The sequence below is a fragment of the Pituophis catenifer genome, unplaced genomic scaffold, assembly GCF_029215685.1.
Source record: "Pituophis catenifer annectens isolate HBS135680 unplaced genomic scaffold, rPitCat1.0.hap2 SCAF_4, whole genome shotgun sequence".
In the NCBI taxonomy this organism is placed as follows: domain Eukaryota; kingdom Metazoa; phylum Chordata; class Lepidosauria; order Squamata; family Colubridae; genus Pituophis; species Pituophis catenifer.
The window spans coordinates 110982291-111000875 of record NW_027256884.1 but is presented as its reverse complement, the minus strand read 5'-3'; the positions used below and the strand labels follow the sequence as shown (position 1 = coordinate 111000875).

Sequence of the window (18585 nt, the reverse complement as noted above, 5' to 3'; positions counted from 1 at the left end):
ATAGTGTTTTCTCCTCCTATCTTTTCTCCACAGTGACCAAGGTAGATACTGTAAGTTCTCTATAGTCACCCAGGGATATTCCATGGCTGGTGGCAGTTTAGAATTTGGCTGTTCCTGCCTCTCATTCAACACTTTAACCATTCTGCCATGTTGCATTACTCCTAGCATTATTATACATTACTTCAATTGTAAAATAAAGTCTGGGGAAGAGCAAAAAAAAAAAGTGGGGAAGAGGGGGGAAAGGCAGAGTATGAATTCAATAATAGATAAAATGAATGTGCTTTGAGGATAGATAAAACTGCAGCTTCTTAAAGGTTTGCACCACTTTTAACTGAAAACTATAGAGTGTGGGCTTATGTACAACTTTCAGGAGCATAAATTCTTTTATTTGAGCATATAAATCATGATTGTTTTGTCTAGATCCGATATAAGCAAATTTAATTTTGATGTATTTTTTGACAACTTAGCTTTGTATAAATGAAATGGAAATATGATATATAGAAAATAGAATAGAAATATTCCATTGTGGGCTGACATTTTAATCGGTGATAGGTGCAAGCTAGTAAAAATTCATTTCTATTCAGCATTAGATAGATTCAGGCATCTTTTGTAGAAGAACCAGCAGATCTTAAAACTGTTTAGTTTTGGCTAATTTTATTGGAATCTTTAATAGTTAAGCATGAAAGTGATTCTTGATTTCATTTCCCGATTTGATTTAGATTTATTGCAACTAGCTTTAACCTGAACTTACATTCATAGATCATCCTTACGCTATTTAAGATGAAAGTCTCATTAAGTGAAATTTCAGATCCACTACATTTTTGCTGTTTGGTGGTATTGTTGTTTTTGGACTAAATTATATTGGCAGACCTGTATCTTGAAATAGCTAGAATAATTTAACCTCCACTGCCCTTATACCTGTAATCTATAATTCCTTTTCAACTAATGCTGTTTTATCTAAACCATAAGTACCTTCTTTGGACAAACTGAGGAAAATAAGGCATAAAGCAGTAGTGCTCTTAATTTTTAATCTTTTGTCAGATTAAGTGTCATTTTGAGCTATTTTTCACTTATTTTTATGTGTGCATTTCTAGCCTAAATCTCATTCTTTCTAGAGGCCTATGGTAGATTAATTTCTTATGTTCCCGGTAGTATACTGGAAATGAAATAATTCTAGCTTTTTTGTAACAGAATTGTTGGCTATTTTGATTACCATAGAAACTGGATATTGGGGTTACAAACCTCACTGCATATAAAGTATTTGTATGAGATAATATTGTTTCAAATGCACATATGGAGAAATACAAATCTACCATCAACCTACAATCATAAGTGGAACCCACATCTGTCATTAAGCAATGTGGTCTTTCAGTAAAAGATAAATGTTTATCTTTTTTTAAACCTTTTTTTGCCGCAGTTAAGCAAATCTGGCTTCCCTCATTGGCTTTATCAGAAGGCCACTGGGAATGTCACAAATAGTATTCATGTGACCATTGTAAATGCATGCCAAGTGCCCAAGTTTTAGCCCATGACTATAGGGACATTGCAATGGTCACAACTTCAAGGAGTTGTTGTAAGATACTTCTTCCAGTTCGTAATTTTGAACAGTTGTTAAATGGTTGGTTAAAGGTCAAGGACTACCTGTAGGTCTCATTTGATGCAAGTGGCCGGTAATAGTTAATATTATATAGTGGAAAGTCAGGCAATCCTTTCAGTGAAAGTTTCTTACTCATCGCAAATTGAAAATGCACAGGTAAAGTAAGATGGTAGAGCACAATATTTGTTATTATCAATATATTAATGATAGCCAGACAATATTTGAAAGATCTGGATGGGGAGGAACAGACATTGGTTGAATCCTTCCAAGGCAAAGGTCTTGGGAATGTGGGCCTAATGATTCCAGGGAAATTTTATTACTGACTCTGAACAGGGTTGTCTGCAATTTGTGAGTTCTTATAACCTCACAGCTTCTGCCTGAAAAGTAGGTGACACTATGGCCAGAAGGGGTCTTACACAGTTACAACTATTGTGCAACTTTTGCAGCCATTTCTGGACCAGTTACTCATGTCCTAGTCACCTCCTGCTTGGACTAATGTAACATTAGGAAACTACAGTTGGGACAAAAATCAGTAGCTTAGACAATATCAGTAGCTTGGATATGATTGTGCTCTGATATATTTGGATGTCTCCCTCTTTTTGAAGCATTGTTTGCAACCTGGGTGCATTTCTAGATGCTGTTTATAACCTCTATGGTTTTATATTGTTCCATACTGGATTATCTGAGGTAATATCTTCTGTATTTATGTATCCACCTAATCAGATCAAATGTCATTTTCCTCCAGGTCCTATCACTATGAAATTGTCATCTAATAGGACCCCAGAAAGTGTTTTCCGTAGTTACCCACTCCGGTAACTCACTCCATGCAAAAATTCAGTCAGCTTTCTCTCTCTTAAGCTTTCAAAAAAGTCTTAAAACCTACCTGTTTGGTTAGTACAGGAAAAGTTGTGTTGTGTAATTCAATATTTTCAGGTGCTTGGTATTTATATTTCTTTTGCTTTTATCTGTTTTGCCCTTTTTGTTTTTACATATGTTTTGAAGATTAAAAATCATTTTGTATTTGAGATTATCAGCTGCCTAGAGTCTTTTGATTTGGGCAACAAACAAGGAAAGTGAGTGAGTGAGTGAGTGAATGAATGAATTACAAATGGTGTTGCCTTTGAAAAGCTTAAGAAGACTATTCCCTGTGTATGATACATAGTTTGATGGTTCCAAAGATACTTCTACTATTTTTCATTCTGTCATTACTCACTTTCACTTTACACATAACTAACTGATAAGAAATTGGATTATTAAAATTGTACATGAAACAAAGCACAAAAATATTTCTGCTGATGATTTAAAGTATGTATTGAATGATGAATTGCATGCCATCAAATTGGTGTGATTCATAGTGATTGTATAGATTTTCTCCAGGATGATCTGTCATCATCCTGGACCTTCTGATCTTTCTGTGGTTCTCCCATCACTGCTCTAGTTGAGTCTATTCACTGTGTTGTTGCTTGTCCGTTTTCTTCTCACTTCTCGCAAGATTTTAAAAATTCTGACTATATAAAAATGAATGGATTGCAATCAGCGTCTGAGTCACACCAAGTTAGCTTTGGCAAAGGAGCAATGGAGGATTTGGTGGGAGCTTTTGTTTGTTAAGTTTAGTTGTAACTTCTGATTTCTTATTTTTAAACAGAATCTTAATTTGTTCATTTCCCATATTTTGGGATAGCTTTTTCTTGTATATTGCACATACTAGGCATCTAAAATTATTATCTAGTTTTTTTGCACAGTCAGCTAGATGTTTAAGACTGTTTAAGATCTGGCCTTTTTATCAACTTATCCAGTCCTTTATTATCATCATTATGGTTCATTGCACAGTCAGTCAGATGTTTAGACTGGATTTGGCATTTTTGTCTGCCTATATACAGTACTGGGTATCTAGACACAAATGATTAAGCCCACACTATAACATCAGTATATGAGAATAAATTATGTTACTTCTTTTAAATTATTTTATTTAAAACTTTGACATGAAAGCAGTGGTCCATCATGTTTAAAGTAAAAGAATAAAATATAGTTTTGGTAGTAGTTGGCAAATGTATGTGTATGTTTGTTTGTATTATACCAAAAATTATAAGGAATGAATTTGGTTTGAAAGGAAAGAATAAGATGAAATATAGGTTATATATTGAAGAATCATTCTCTGTATTTCCTATTTCACCATAGCCTAATTCCCATCTCATCTTCCTTCTAATATAATGCACATTTTCTTGGCAACAGTTGCTCTTCTAGTTTCCCCTATATTAATTAATTCTGCTCTCTTAGACAAATACTTTTATTCTCCTCAGTTTCTTCTTATACACAGTGTTTCTCCGTTGGGCTTACATTAATATTTGTCCATGTTTATCTTTGCCTCTATGATTTCTCTGACTCCCACTGTTTAAAATATGAACTTGTGGCTCATTTGTGGTAGGGACCTGTTGTCTTCCTTATATGGTCTGAAGTTGCTATATACATTGATGCATTAATAGAGTAATCTTAGAAATTCAGTGGATTATCTTTTTTAGAGTAATGAAATTAAATGTGCTAGAAATTAAAAGAAACTAATGAATGTTAATTTTGGCACTAATTCTTAAGTAATAGCAAATTGCTATGTTGTTGTCCTGGAATAAATTGTGTATCTTAAACATTTTTTCTTCCCAGACTCTTAATGTACCATCTTCAACCAATGGCCAGTTTGTGGCTCCAAGTGATATTCAGTTGAAATGCAATTATTGTAAAAATACTTTCTGTTCAAAACCTGAAGTACTGGAATGGGAAGTAAGTAAATGATTATAAATTGTTCACCTTGATAAATAATATGCTTCATCCTTTAATATATCATACTTTAGCCATGGTTGATAATTAATGCACTGACCGTTTCCTATTTTTCTCTTTCTTGTAGCTGCCATTTGTGTCCCTAGTCTGATTAGATCCTCAGAACCAAGCAGGATTATTAATTGACAGGGGTTTCAATTAATTTCCAATCCATCAGGACTAATCCAGCCATAAAAAGGAGTCAGTTGTCATTTGCAGTGATAATAACATTGAATAACCCTAACTTCATTGTGATACTTATTGTAATTATTCACATCAGTGTGTTCTACATGTATGCAGAACAGATTAAGAACCTTCCAGGGTTCAAGAATTTAGAGAAAAGACCTGTTCCTTTACTTCTAGTGCTTCCCATAGGCATGTCTCTTCATTCAACGTTCATTTATTGTTTCATACCAAAACAGTAGCATATTTCTTTCTTTCTTTCTTTCTTTCTTTCTTTCTTTCTTTCTTTCTTTCTTTCTTTCTTTCTTTCTTTCTTTCTTTCTTTCTTTCTTTCTTTCTTTCTTTCTTTCTTTCTTTCTTTCTTTGTATTTATTTTACATCCAATTGAAGACTTTGGAGTTGTAATACATCAAAATCACACAGCCATCAAATATACCAACAACAACAATAATATCAAATCAAACTCCTGAAGATGGATTGTGGAAGGTCAAGTTAAATAAAACCTTATAAAAGTGATGGTCTTCTAAAAACTTTGGGAGAGCATGCTTTATGAAATCTGGAGATAGAATGTTCTAAAGTATGGGGCTACAGTGAATGTCTATCTTCTCCTGTGTGCTGCTTGGAGAGTCCAAGCATGGGTTCAATTCCTCTGATTGGCCAGAGAGTGAGTTGGAAAATCTTTGGCCATACCTCCTCCTCCCGGCTGAGCCTCAGTTTTTTTAACTCAGTAAGATAGAGAGACTTGTTTGAGTTGGCTCTTCAAATTAAATACAATTAGGAAGAATTGGTCTTTTCAAAATAAATAAATAAATCAGAGCCTCTTTAAATTGCGGCTTGGAGTGGCTAGGCGGAGCATGGAGAGTGAGTCAGCGCTGCAGGCTCTGCTGGAATAGCGATCGGGTCGCTACTGAAGCGGCCATTGCCCGTGGGCCGATTTTCTGCAGCGGAGGCCATCGCTGGTGCTGGGAGAACCGAGGATTCAGCTTCTCCTTATTTCTTGGCGAGTGAGAGACGCGGCTCAGGGAGGAGCACGCTGATCGGAAGGCTGATAGCTGCCATTTTGTGGGTGGTGGCCATTTTGTTTGCAGCCTTGCAGCAGCTACAAAGCAAAGATTGGATTACCTGCAGCAATCTATTCAAGAGACCTCCCCTACAAGGATAGGACATTGCTGAGGAGACGTTTTAAGCGCAAGTAAACTGTGTTGCCAGTTTCTAGGTGCGATTTGTGACGTTTGTGGCTGTGCTGCCTTTTCTAGCACTTGAGGTGCTATTACTGCTGCTGCTGCTGTTGCTGCTTTGCAGGTTTTTACATGCTAACAAGCCGTGTTGCTGGCTTGGCGTGCCTTCTGGAGGCTTGGCCTGCGCCATGAATAAATTATCCAGGATTGCCTAGCTTTCTTCTCTCCACAGTTGCTTTGAATATTTCTAGCCTAGTACTCTAGTACAATAATGGCAAACACTAATGATTCAAAACGATCTTCCCCAAGTAAGCATCAGGCAGGGTGTTCTGTGCCTAAGAAGCCTAGATTACATTCTAGCAAGCCTACTACTAGTACTCAAGCCAAGCATTCCAAATCATCATCTGCAGCAGCTGAAAAGGATTCTCAAAGGAGACAAAAAGCACTGGAGAAGCATTTTGCAAAGGCTCAGCAACAGGCAGGGGCTCCTAAATGCCCAGATCCTTCTGGGTGTCAGAGTGGGCCTACTAATACTTTAACTCCAAGTTTGCAGTCACAACTTGTGCAGGAGGATCAGCCTAACTGGTCTCCTAATGTGCCTCAAGAGTCACAGGGGTTTCATGCTGTTCCTTCCCAGGGAAGGGATTGATCAGACCTCTATAATGTCTGCTTCAAGTTCATTACATGTGCCTACAGTTTTGGATTTCCTGCAATGGGGTCTTGAGAAAGGGTTGTCCACCAATACGCTCCGCCAGCAAGTGACGACCTTGGTGATCATCCTACCAGGCAATGGAACAATTCCTCTTTCTCAACATTCAAAGATCTGCAGCTATTTGAAAGGAGCTGCAAACCTGTTACCCCCAACAGTCCACAGATATCTGACCTGGGGTCTGTTTGTGGTTTTACAGGCGCTCACGTTGCCACTTTTTGAGCCCCTAAGGACTGCCACTCTCAGACTGTTCACATTTAAAGTTGCCTTCTTAGTTGCGATTACATCTGCACGCAGGATTTCTGAGCTGGCAGCTCTTTCGGTGCGCCAAGATTTGTGCATCTTTCTCCCGGACAGGGTCATTCTTTGATTAGACCCAACTTTTGTGCCAAAGATAAATACCTGGTTCCACAGGGCGCAGAAAGTTATTCTACCAGACTTCTGTCCGAATCCAAGACATCCGTGTGAAAAATGTTGGCATACTTTGGACTACACAAGGCTCTAAAGAGATGCATTAAACGCACAGCTTCTTTTCGACGAACGGAATCCTTGTTCGTGTCATTTCAGCCACGTCTATGAGGAAGAAGGTGTCACCATCCACCATTGGATGTTGGCTCAAGGCTTGTATTGCATTAGCCTACAAATAATAGGCCCGTCCCATGCCACGCTGCATCATAGCGCACTCTACTCGAAGTGCAGCCACCACAGCAGCCTGGGCTACACAAGTCTCAATTCTGGAAATTTGCAGGGCAGCCACTTGGGCTTCCCTTTCTCCATTCATGAGGAATTACAGGTTGGACCAGTACGCTTCTGCAGAAGCAGTGTTTGGGAGACATGTGTTACAGAGAGTCCTGCCGGCTGAGGGGACCCTGGACCAATCTGTCTCTCGCCCAACGACAATTTAGCTTGGTTATATACCATGCTATGCGCTGCTCTCCAAGCAGCGCACAGGAGAAGGAATGTTGGACTTACCTTGAACATTCTTTCTATGTGCACTGCAGGAGAGTCCAATCCCATCCTGGTTTGTTCTGGTCCGGGGTCCAGGAGTGGTCGATTCTTCGGATGGACCGCGTCTTCTCCAGTTCCTGGTCTTCATTGAAAAAACTGAGGCTCGGCTGGGAGGAGGAGGCGTGGCCAAAGATTTTCCAACTCAGTCTCTGGCCAATCAGACAAATTGAACCCATGCTTGGACTCTCCTGCAGCACACATAGAAAGAACGTTCAAGGTAAGACTAACGTTCCATCTTACTGATGCTCTCCTTACCATTTTTCATTTAAAGGAGAGCTTTCTAACAAGGCTTTCAAAGCTTTTGGTCATCAGATGGCTAGATTCATTCTGGCAAGGCAGTGCTTGATGTGCTTACTACACCGTACAGGTCTTTTTTTAAAAAGACATACACCAACTGCTTCAAAGGAAACACAACTTGATCCAAAATAACTCCTGGAAATAATATTTTTGATATTTATTGATGGAGAGCATCTCAATTTTGGAGAGATTTATTTTAGGCATATTTTGTCTCGTCTAGAGGCTTGATGGATACCAGGCACTGGTTCAAGCTTACAATATCAGCTCTGGTATGATCCAGAGTAGCAAAGTACACCTGAGAATCATCTGCATACTGATGTTAGTTGTTAAAGCAGACGTTGTTGCTAATGTTCATAAATGCAGTAGTAAACATTCCTCATCAGACAGGCAAATCACCTATTATTCAAGGAGAGGACCATTTTGTAAAATTTTCCAAGCACTGCCAGGCAGATCCCATTCCTTCCTGGGGATCCTTTGTGAGCAAGAACTAAAGGCATTTAATTTACCACATGAAAGACACAGTGTCCAAGTTCTTTAGATGTAATTTGCAAGTTTGATTATAACTTGACAGTGGTGTTTCTGGATATGCCAGGGTACTTGTCTTTGGATTTAGGTACTCTTATGCAGTTGCTACTGCAGTCCCATGTAGCATGTTGAGAATTTGTACTGGATGACAAACAGTTGTCTCTCCTGTTCTAGAATCCCCTTTTAATTCCATCACAGTAGACATGTTTAGTTTATGTGTCAGTGTAGGCAGCATTCGACTTGGTGAATAAATAATGGGAGAATCTTTTCTTTGAGGACCTTTAATTAGCAAGTTTGCACAAATATCATCATTTCCTTTGGGAAAAGATGTTTTTCTTCACCCGTTTGCCAGATAATAGTAGGTTGTTAGCACAGACCTTTGGCTCTGAAGCCACTGATACCAACCGGGGGGGGGGGGGGGAATCAATATAATTAGGCACACCGCAGTGCCTGTGGCTTAAAGCACTGACTATCTCTAATAATGCTTGATTCCCTGATTTGGTTTGGTCTGCTCTGTTGTCTGATAGAAGAACTGAAGGCAAAATCAAAACCATTTCATTTGATGGGATAGTTTGTTCAGCATGATAGACAAAGTGCAGAAAATCAGTTTTAAAGTTTGCTGCTAGACACTTTGTTTAACATGAGGGTCCTAGGTGCTCTCTGAGCTTGCCTGTTTTCTTGCAGACCCAAACTAGGTAATATCATCAGTGCTAGTAAGGAATGCAGTTTGCTGAACACATCCATGAACACCAACTAGCAGTTAGAAGACATAATGAAAATTCGTTAATTTCACAACATATAGACTGATTAACCATAGTTTCAGTTGGGAAAATGTGACCAAGCCAAGTCCAAAAAGGCCAGGAAGTTTCTAGAAGCCTTCAATAGAATGATTCTTTTATCCATTGCTGCCTGAAAGTTTCCATCTACTACTATTCCCTCCTTTTGTGAAATACAGCCACTGCAATGAAGAAATAGTGGTTATTCACTGGTGACTATATTTCTTTGCCTCCCATTCTCCGTCTTTCCTCCCTTGTCCTGCGGCTTTATTTTGATTTGTTTTGCACTTGGTTGCCAGACTCAGGAATCTGAACAATAAACACAAGCTACAAACCAGGAATATTTATTATAGGCAGAGAAACAGGTTCCCACCAAAGTTCTTAAGTTCCGTAAGATTCAGATAGGTACAGAGTCTATTTGTGTGAATTTATAAATGACCTGTCAAAATGTAACAGTTATGGGTAAATAACTAATTCTTTTTTGGGGGGGGATAAAATGAATTTTTTTCATTGAGGGTAAGTAAGACGAACATGAAGGAGATAAGTGAGGTCCGTTATCAAAGCAATGAAGAGAAAAACAAGCAAAAAACATGCAGAAGCAGCTCAGAAAGGCCCCTCCCTTAGTTCACAAAGGGAGGGGATTAAGCACAATCAGACTTGCGAAGTTCTCTTGTTATAGCAACGATAAAAATAGTCATAGCCTTTCTGTGGAGTTGATTTCTTTTTGGCCTACTTAGTGGGACTGATATAAATCTTACCACAAGATTGTGGTAACAGTCTTGTCCAGGTCATCTTCCTTATTTTCTACAATTTTGCTATTTATTTATGTAAAATCTGCATTACATTTGATGCCTTGTTACTTACCAGATTGTCTACTGTGGTATTTCTGTTTCTTTAACTAGAACAAAGTGTACCAGTTTTGCAGTAAAATTTGTTCGGATGACTATAAGAAGCTACATTGTATAGTAACATACTGTGAATACTGTCAAGAGGAGAAGACTTTGCATGAAACGGTAAAATTTTCTGGTATCAAGAGACCATTCTGTAGTGAAGGTATGTTGAATATATGATTGCCAGTATATGTAGAAGTATAATAAGCAAACAAACAAAAAAGTTGTGCAGAATTATTTATTAAACTTCTATATTGGTGAATCATGCACCTCAATGGCAACATACGATAATAAAACACAAAACCCAGTATAAAGTAAAACCAAAAATTAATAATGACAAAACAGATTATTTAAAATAGAAACTATCTCAGACTGTCTCAACCTATTCCATAACCACAAAGATCCAGCAATATTAGCAAGTAAGTGTCTGGAGTTCAGTTCATGTGTAAGGGTTGAAATGTCATTTACTTTAAATTGAAGTCAGTGTTTGTCAACTGTTTCCTCATATGTACTAATGAGGCCACACTGGAATCCTATGTACATTTCTGGTCCCCATAATAGTAAAAAGATGCAGAGATCTTAGATCAGGGGTGTCAAACTCGCATCATCACAGCAGCATCACGTGATGTATCAGGACTTTCCCCCCCCATCACTAAACCAGGCATGGCTGTGGCCAGTATGTGACGCATCTGGCCTGTGGGCCGGGAGTCTTGACAGCCCTGTCTTAGATATTGTGCAGAGTAGAGCAACAAAGACGAATTGTATGATGAACAGTTGAGCGAGCGAGCTAGCCTAAGAAAGGGCTGTAAAATATTGTGTAGCGGTCTATAAGTCTAAATGCTATTGCTAATGAAGAGAAGGATTGGGTGGGTGGGGGCATGATAACTGCCTTCCGGTATTTGACGCGCTGTCACAGAGAAGAGGGGATTGGCTTATTCTCCAAAACATCAGACAGCAGGACAAGAAGTAATGGGTGATCCAATCTAGAAGTAAGGGTAACTTCTGACAGTGAGAACAATTAATCAATGGACTAGCTTGCCTCCTGGAGTTGTAGGTGCTTCATCACTGAAGGTTTTCAAAAATAGGTTGGATAATCATTTGACTGGGATGGTATAGCAATAGCACTTAGACTTATATACCGCTTTACAGCCCAAGCAATTTACAGAGCCAGCATATTGCCCCCAACAATTTGGGTCCTCATTTTACCCACCTCAGAAGGATGGAAGGCTGGGTCAACCTTGAGGTGAGATTTGAACTGCCAAATTGCAGTCAGCCGGCAGTACATTTCAGCAGAAGTAGCCTGCAGTACTGCACTGTAGCCACTGCGCCACCACGGCTCATATAAAGTCTTCTGCTTTGAGCAGGGAATTGGACTACAAAATCTCTGAGGTTCCTTCCAGTCCTATGATTCTAAGTTCTGTATACTCATAATGAAGTGACTCCCTAATCTCCCTAATTAGTTTTCACATATATATTTTAATGTCACCATTATAGGCAACAGAAGCATACTGGAGCATGCCTTACACTCACATGCACAAGGCCATGGCGGGACAGGAGAAGTAGCTTTAGATGGATTGTAAAGCCATTATCTATAAACAATTATAACTGCCTGAAGTAAGCGTAATTTATGGGAAATCAGTGAACTCTCTTTGCCAAAACTATGTTGATATGGTCCAAAGGAGAAATGAGAGTTTGCATTGTAAAACATCAGATTTTCCACATAATTTGCAGCAACCTTATGTTGCTGCCCATTACTTATGCTTTCTGTTGGATCTGGGACTGTATATAATGATTTAATAGTTCATATATTCTGCACTGCTCTGAGACTATTTTATCACCTTATATTCCTGCATTACAATGCAATGGGTGGAGATGAGATTTCCTCGAGCTCTTATTTCAAAGCAGGGTAGATTATATACTGCTTAGAAAATCCTGATTTAAGTCTAACTGCTTAGAAATTGAAACAGTAATCTTGAACACCTTTCCAATTCCAGTTGGGTGGGTGTTTTTACTCCTTTGCTATACCCCCAGTAGATTCAGTGTAAAAAAAAAAAGATTGACATCAATCTCATTGGAAACAATAGAACTATTTGTACATGAAAAATATTACAATATTTTGTTTCTTGTAGTAACAGTGCTAGAGTTCGTTTACATTGGTGTTCATTTAGAGCCAAATAGCTTTTTATAGGGGTTCAAAATAAATATATAGCTGAAAGTATCCATAGCACACTTTCTACTTTTTAACCTGGATATAAATGAGTATATAAGTACAGTGCAGGTAGTCCTTGAGTAATGACTATAAGGGACAGGCTTGTGACTTACTGATTTTATCATATATTTTTGCAGCAGTTGTTAAGTGAATGCCATTGCCATTAAGGGAACCACTGGTTCAATATGGGCTAGTTTTGCTGAAAACTGAAGTAAATGCCAGCTTTCAGCAAAACTGCCATAAAACACAATAGTGTGACCAGGGGACACCTCAAATGGCCATTGAAACTTCAAATCCAGATAGTAAGCACTCCCAGGAAGGTCTGTTGTGACTTCATATGGTCATTAAGCAACTGGTTGTAATTCAAGCACTGCCTGTAATTGAATCTAAAGATAACAAGGACCTCAAAGTTGAATGTGCAAACCATATATAATAAATCAAAAAGGTTGATGATTATTGACTTGGGGAGTAGCTAAAATTCTTTCTCAAAAATGGTATCACCGCTTTACAAGACAACCTTGTAAAAGCTACGAAACTAAACTTAAAAATTCCAACTAAGAAACAGATCTGCAATGGCACATAATTTCGGCAAATCATCTATGCTGCTTCCGGTTTTTTCCAGGTTGCAAGCTGCTATATAAACAAGATTTTGCAAGACGGTTAGGATTACGCTGTGTTACTTGCAATTTTTGTTCTCAACTCTGTAAAAAGGGAGCATCAAAGGAACTTGATGGAGTAGTAAGAGATTTCTGTAGTGAAGAATGTTGCAGAAAATTTCAAGATTGGTACTATAAGGTATTGCAATATTTAACAATCCTTTTTTATAATGATTGCTAAGTACATATCTAAATTATTAGAGATATCTTCCACAATATTGTTGTGTGTGTGTGTGTGTGTGTGTGTGTGTGTGTGTGTGTGTGTGTGTATTTTATAAGCTGTCATTAAAATTAAATACATTGGTTAAATAAACAATATTCAAATCTCAATCATTTTTGTATCAATCCATGTTTATTTATTTCTGTTGAAGTTACATTTCAAGAAATAGGCGAATACTATGATCAAGTACCTCTCAGCTGAACATTGAGCTAGAGATTTATAGTTCGAACTTTTACTAACAACACGAACCTGACTTTCTAGATGTAAATTAATCTACAATATATCTGCAATGATAACTTTTATCAATGTCTTTTGCATAACTTCATAGAGATTTTCTCTTTATCAGATTTTTGTTATTTTTGTGTCCTTGGCATAATTTATTTCCTGCATGTATCAGTTTCTCAGTTTTTGCTAACAATGTATAAAATGTTTTATGTTTTGCTTATGTTCGTTTTGTTCTGACAGTAGAGATATCCATCTTCATGTATCCTAAAAGTTTAGGGGGAAAAGTGATATAGCTTTGAATTAGATATTTTCAAGAAAGTTGTTTTTCTATTTTGGCTGTTTTTGTTTTTCTCATTGCTCCAAAGAAATACAAATTATTTCCTTTCATCCGTTCAGGAATTTCTTTACATTTCCCCCTCTTTTAATTTCAATTCTTCTATTAGAACCAGTGCTTTTTCAAAAACTACTTAATTGTTTTTCCAGCAACTATTTTCTTATGCTTCTCATAGCACCAACAAGAGAACAGCAATAGCAATAGCACTTAAACTTATGTACTGCTTTACAGTACTTTACAGTCCTCTCTAAGCGGTTTACAGAGTCCACATATTGCCCCTATCAATTTGGATTCTCATTTTACCCACCTCAGAAGGATGGAAGGCTGAGTCAACCTTGAGCCTGGTGAGATTTGAACTGCCAAATTGCAGTCAGCTGGCAGTCAGCAGAAGCAGCCTGTAGTACTGTGCTCTAACCATTGCGCCACCATGGCTCATAGAAATGTTTGTTAAGATATTTTGACCAAGCCATTATGGGAATTCCCACTGAAAACCTTCCCAGTATGTCTATTGCTATGGAAGTAGATTTAGCTCAGCAGAAACTTGCAATGGGATAACCTTTCTGCAGCTACTTCAGGCTCCTCTCATGCCTACTTCTGCCAGGCCATTACAGCTAGTCCTCAAATTCATTTGGTGACCATTCAAATTTACAACAGCATTGAAAAAAGTGATTTATGACCTGCTTTCACTTTGCAGCACCCTCATGGTCACATAATCAAAATTTGGGTGCTTGGCAACTGACATGTATTTATGACAGTTGTAGTGTCCTGGGTCATGTGATCACCATTTGTTTCCAGTAAAGTCAATGGAGGTGGGGGTGCCAGCTTTGCTTAGCAACTGTAATTCACAATTGCAGTGACTCACTTAACAACCGTGGCCAGAAAGGTTGTGAAATGGGCCGCGACTCATTTAACAGCTGTCTTGCTTAGGAATGGAAATTTTGGGCTCAATTGTGATCATGAGTCAAGGATAACAATATACACATTTCCTTGTCTAATTCTTCTCATTGTGTATATGTGCCTATTTCTAACGTGGCCATTTTCCTGTAATTGATTAATTGATTGGTTGATTGATTGAAGGTAAAATATTCATTGAAGGCAAAATATTAATAATATTGATTAGCTGTTAGAAAAAATGACAGTGGTTCCCTTTTAAAATGGGAGATAATCCTCCACAGTCTTCTCTGACTTTTCACTTTTCTTACTTTCTTGTATTAAAATGGTCTCAGATTTTAAGCTAAAGAAGCATCCCAATATCAAAGTTAGATTTAAAGACTTCAGTGTTGCCCTTTTGCATTTCTGAAGAGATTAACATTGAAATAATTTCTTTGCTCCATTCTTTTTTATCCAGTGATTTGTCCTAGTGCTTACCATGCCATCTGTTCCATGCCAGATGTTGTTTTTTTTAAAAGGTCTCCTAGCCTATATTGCACCTCTGTCTTTTTCTGGTCATGACTGCATATTTACTGTGCCTATATCCACTTTCAATTCAAGTGGATGTCCTTCTTTTGAGTTGGTAGCAAGAAGAAAGCAATTCAGAGACACTTCTTCTCTGAATAAGATGTCTCAGCTTCATAAATGGCAACATGTCCCACTATTCTTGAGAAAACTACTTCAGTTATTTTAAGAATGTTTTTACCAGTTTCTGGAAGGTCAAACATATGGGAGTGATACATACTTTGGAAAGTAAACTGTTTTAGATAAGGGAAAATGTTCCCACCCATTTGGCTCCTCAAGATATCTCTTAGCCCAATAACAACATATAGGCTTTTTCTACAAGCATTACCATGCTTTCCTTGTCAACGAAAACACAGTAGCCTTTCTTGTACATTTAATTTTGTTCAGAAGAGTATCAGTCCCTTTTGAATTTGTTAAGATCTTATTTTGCTGCTTATGTTTGTTTGTATTACAGAATTAGAGAGGTTTCTCATAGGTAAGGATACACTACCAGAAGCCTCAAATCTTCTCAGATTTTCTGTCTTCTGAGAGAGCACAAGGCATTATTCAATCATGGAGAACTTCATAAACCAACATTGTATTAAAGTGTTTATGTAGCAGTAATTCTTTTTACAAATCATTTTAGCTAACAGTATTTTTTTTAAAGGCTGCAAGATGTGACTGCTGTAAAAGTCAAGGAACTCTTAAAGAGAAAGTACAGTGGAGAGGGGAAATGAAACACTTTTGTGATCAGCATTGCCTTCTGCGTTTCTACTGTCAACAAAATGAACCGAATATGGCAACACAAAAAGGACCAGAAAACTTACATTATGGTATGTTCCTTTTACCAACAACTGTGTACATTGATTTTTTTTTAATGCTTCAACAAATGGCAAGTTGTACAAGTTTCTCTTTTCTAATATCAGATAACAGAGCATACTTTACTTCAATCTAGGAGATAGGATTATTGAAAGTCTAGATCCGTGATGGCGAACCTATGGCATGCATGCCCGAAGTGGCACATGGAGCCATGTTGCCTGGCACGCATGGCATCGCCCGTTCCTCTTCCAGGTTTCTGGCGCACATGTGCACATGATGATCAGCTGACCTTTGTGCATGCGGCAATGCCAGAAACTGGAAAAGCTGGTCTTCCGTTTTCCTGCGTGATCATCGCACCAGCCAGCTGATCGTCGTGTGCGCATGTGCACCAGAAACCCGGAAGACTAGCTGGCTGGCGCGTATGCATGCACTGCAAACCAGAAGTTAATTTTCAGGCACGCGCATGCGCCCTGGGCAGCTCCTTTTCCGGGTTTTGACCCAGACGAGCACGCGCATGCGTGCTGAAAAGGTTCGCCATCACTGGTCTAGATTATCCCACATCAAATAAAATTGGCTAGTATAATTAACAATCTGGCTACATAACTTAACAAAAAAAAAGGCGAGCATATCACTTTCCCGACACTTATGAAGTTAATTGTTTTGAAAACAGTTTACTGTTTAATCTTTTACTGGGTAATCTATAAAACTAGCATGACTAGAGTAAGATATTGTGGTATTTATCATCTTCAAATTATTGTAAGTAACAAATTATGTTAAGGTTGTTGTCTTCTGTTTACAGATCAAAACTGCCAAACTCCCCGAACAAAAAACACAGTAAGTAAATCATAAAGTATTAAAAATTCATAGCTAGGTTAACAAAATCCCTCACAGCCTGTAGAGAACTGTGTATTGTTTTCTGTCTTAACCCATAGAATTCCTCATTATCTGTTAGGATGCATATCTTGTACATTTAAAAAATATGACAAGACACGATGGGTTGTATCTCTTCATGGGTAGTTTCAATATTGTAAACTGATATAAGTTACAGTGAGAAGACCGTACATTTATACTTTGATATTATATGGTTCTCAGTGATAAACACCATAAATGTGTAATTGTTAACATACAAATACAAAGTGCAAATAGTAACAAAATACATACTTACGTTAATTAATAAATTGTGTAGTATTCACTTTTGTAGTAATTTTAAGTAGCTAATTTGTTTAGAACTCATTATTCTCCATGAAATGGATAAATTAAGATAATTAATTTCTGAAAAGAGTTAGCTAAGGATTATGAGAAGTTTTCTCATTTCCTTCATGGTTTCTTTTTCTCAAATGAATCTGCCTCCTGAAAAAGAAGTTGAAATGTAATTTCTTTTATCATTTACACTTTCTAAAATTTAATTTTTTTTAATCTGCAGGGATCAGCCCCACCTCCTTCCCCTACACCAAATAAAGAAATGAAGAACAAAGCAGTTCTCTGCAAACCGCTAACGATGACAAAAGCTACCTTCTGTAAACCCCACATGCAAACAAAATCCTGTCAGACAGGTATTTATTTAATAGAAGGAACTTGTTCTGACCCAATCTTAGCAGAACCAAAAAACAGATTCCTTGTTCCGAAAAAACCCTTTTTATTTAGCTCCTGTGAATTACTGGCATTCACACACTGAAAAGTCCAGGCAATAAGCCTTCAAAGGGTTAATTGCAGTAACAGACCTTATCAGTTCCTTGGGATACTTCAGTGGTGGGTTGCCCCCAGTTCGGACCGGTTCTATAGAACTGATAGTAAAACCAGTGGGAGGCTCCGCCCACCAACCCCGACATCATCAGAACGCTTTGCAGAAGCTTCTGCGCTAGCAAAGCAAGCGTGTGCGCACAGCCCCATTACGAACTGGTAGTAAAGGTAAGTAGAACCCTCCTCTGGGATACTTGCCAGGCCGGAAGCTTCTAGTCGCAAAGCTGTAATTAAGTTCTGGCAAGCAGTCTCTGAGGCACGAACCACAATGAGCAAATCTTCTGAAAGAAATCCAAAGGTTGTCTCCTGCAACCACCACCACCCCTTTCCTCCTATTTATTCCCCAGCCAGGGAGGGGCCATTCAGCATCCACATGTGCCTTTCTTCTGAGTCGGCTCCTTGTCCTCAGTTGTTCTCCTCTCCTAACAGCTCTGCACACGCATCTGGAACAGGCCCCAGCTGTTCGTCCTTCCCACTTATCTCTGACTCCGAAGGCAGCTGGGAAATGTCGGACGGCCTGGCTCTATCTCTGCTTCCGATGCAGAGCATCCACAGGAGCCTTCCCCAGACTCCAGAACTGGCCCAAGTTCCTCCCCATCGTCCAAGTCTGCTGCCAGCTCCGCAGGCAGCTGGTGGGCCACAACAGAACTGTTCTTATGTATGGCTTTCTGTCAGAGTGTACAATTATGGTTGGGTCACTTTATGAGATGTATGTAGTGGTGGCAAGTAACATTGCAAATTGTCTTTTATTGTAGATGATGACTGGAAAAAAGAATATGTCCCCGTGCCTGTTCCTGTACCTGTATATGTACCTGCTCCTATGCATATGTATAGTCAAACTGTTCCAGTTCCTACAACGGTTCCTGTTCCAGTAAGCTAGGTTTCAGTCTACATTTGAATTTCATTTTTCTTTCTCTTGGTTCTATCAAAATTCATCATACCAGCATTCCTTGCTTGAGGAAATGCCTGGGAGATGC

General features: G+C 38.4%; 1 protein-coding gene across 1 annotated transcript in view; it reads left to right on the top strand.

The window, feature by feature from the left end:
- The window catches only part of ZMYM2 (zinc finger MYM-type containing 2), an 80314-nt gene that overhangs the window by 45246 nt on the left and 16483 nt on the right, over positions 1 to 18585 (top strand). Inside the window, exons 9-15 of the mRNA XM_070942846.1 lie at positions 4253 to 4369; positions 9984 to 10134; positions 12803 to 12975; positions 15717 to 15882; positions 16668 to 16702; positions 17292 to 17421; positions 18364 to 18479. Coding sequence (XP_070798947.1) covers positions 4253 to 4369; positions 9984 to 10134; positions 12803 to 12975; positions 15717 to 15882; positions 16668 to 16702; positions 17292 to 17421; positions 18364 to 18479 — 888 coding nt within the window. The remainder of the gene's footprint in view (positions 1 to 4252; positions 4370 to 9983; positions 10135 to 12802; positions 12976 to 15716; positions 15883 to 16667; positions 16703 to 17291; positions 17422 to 18363; positions 18480 to 18585) is intronic.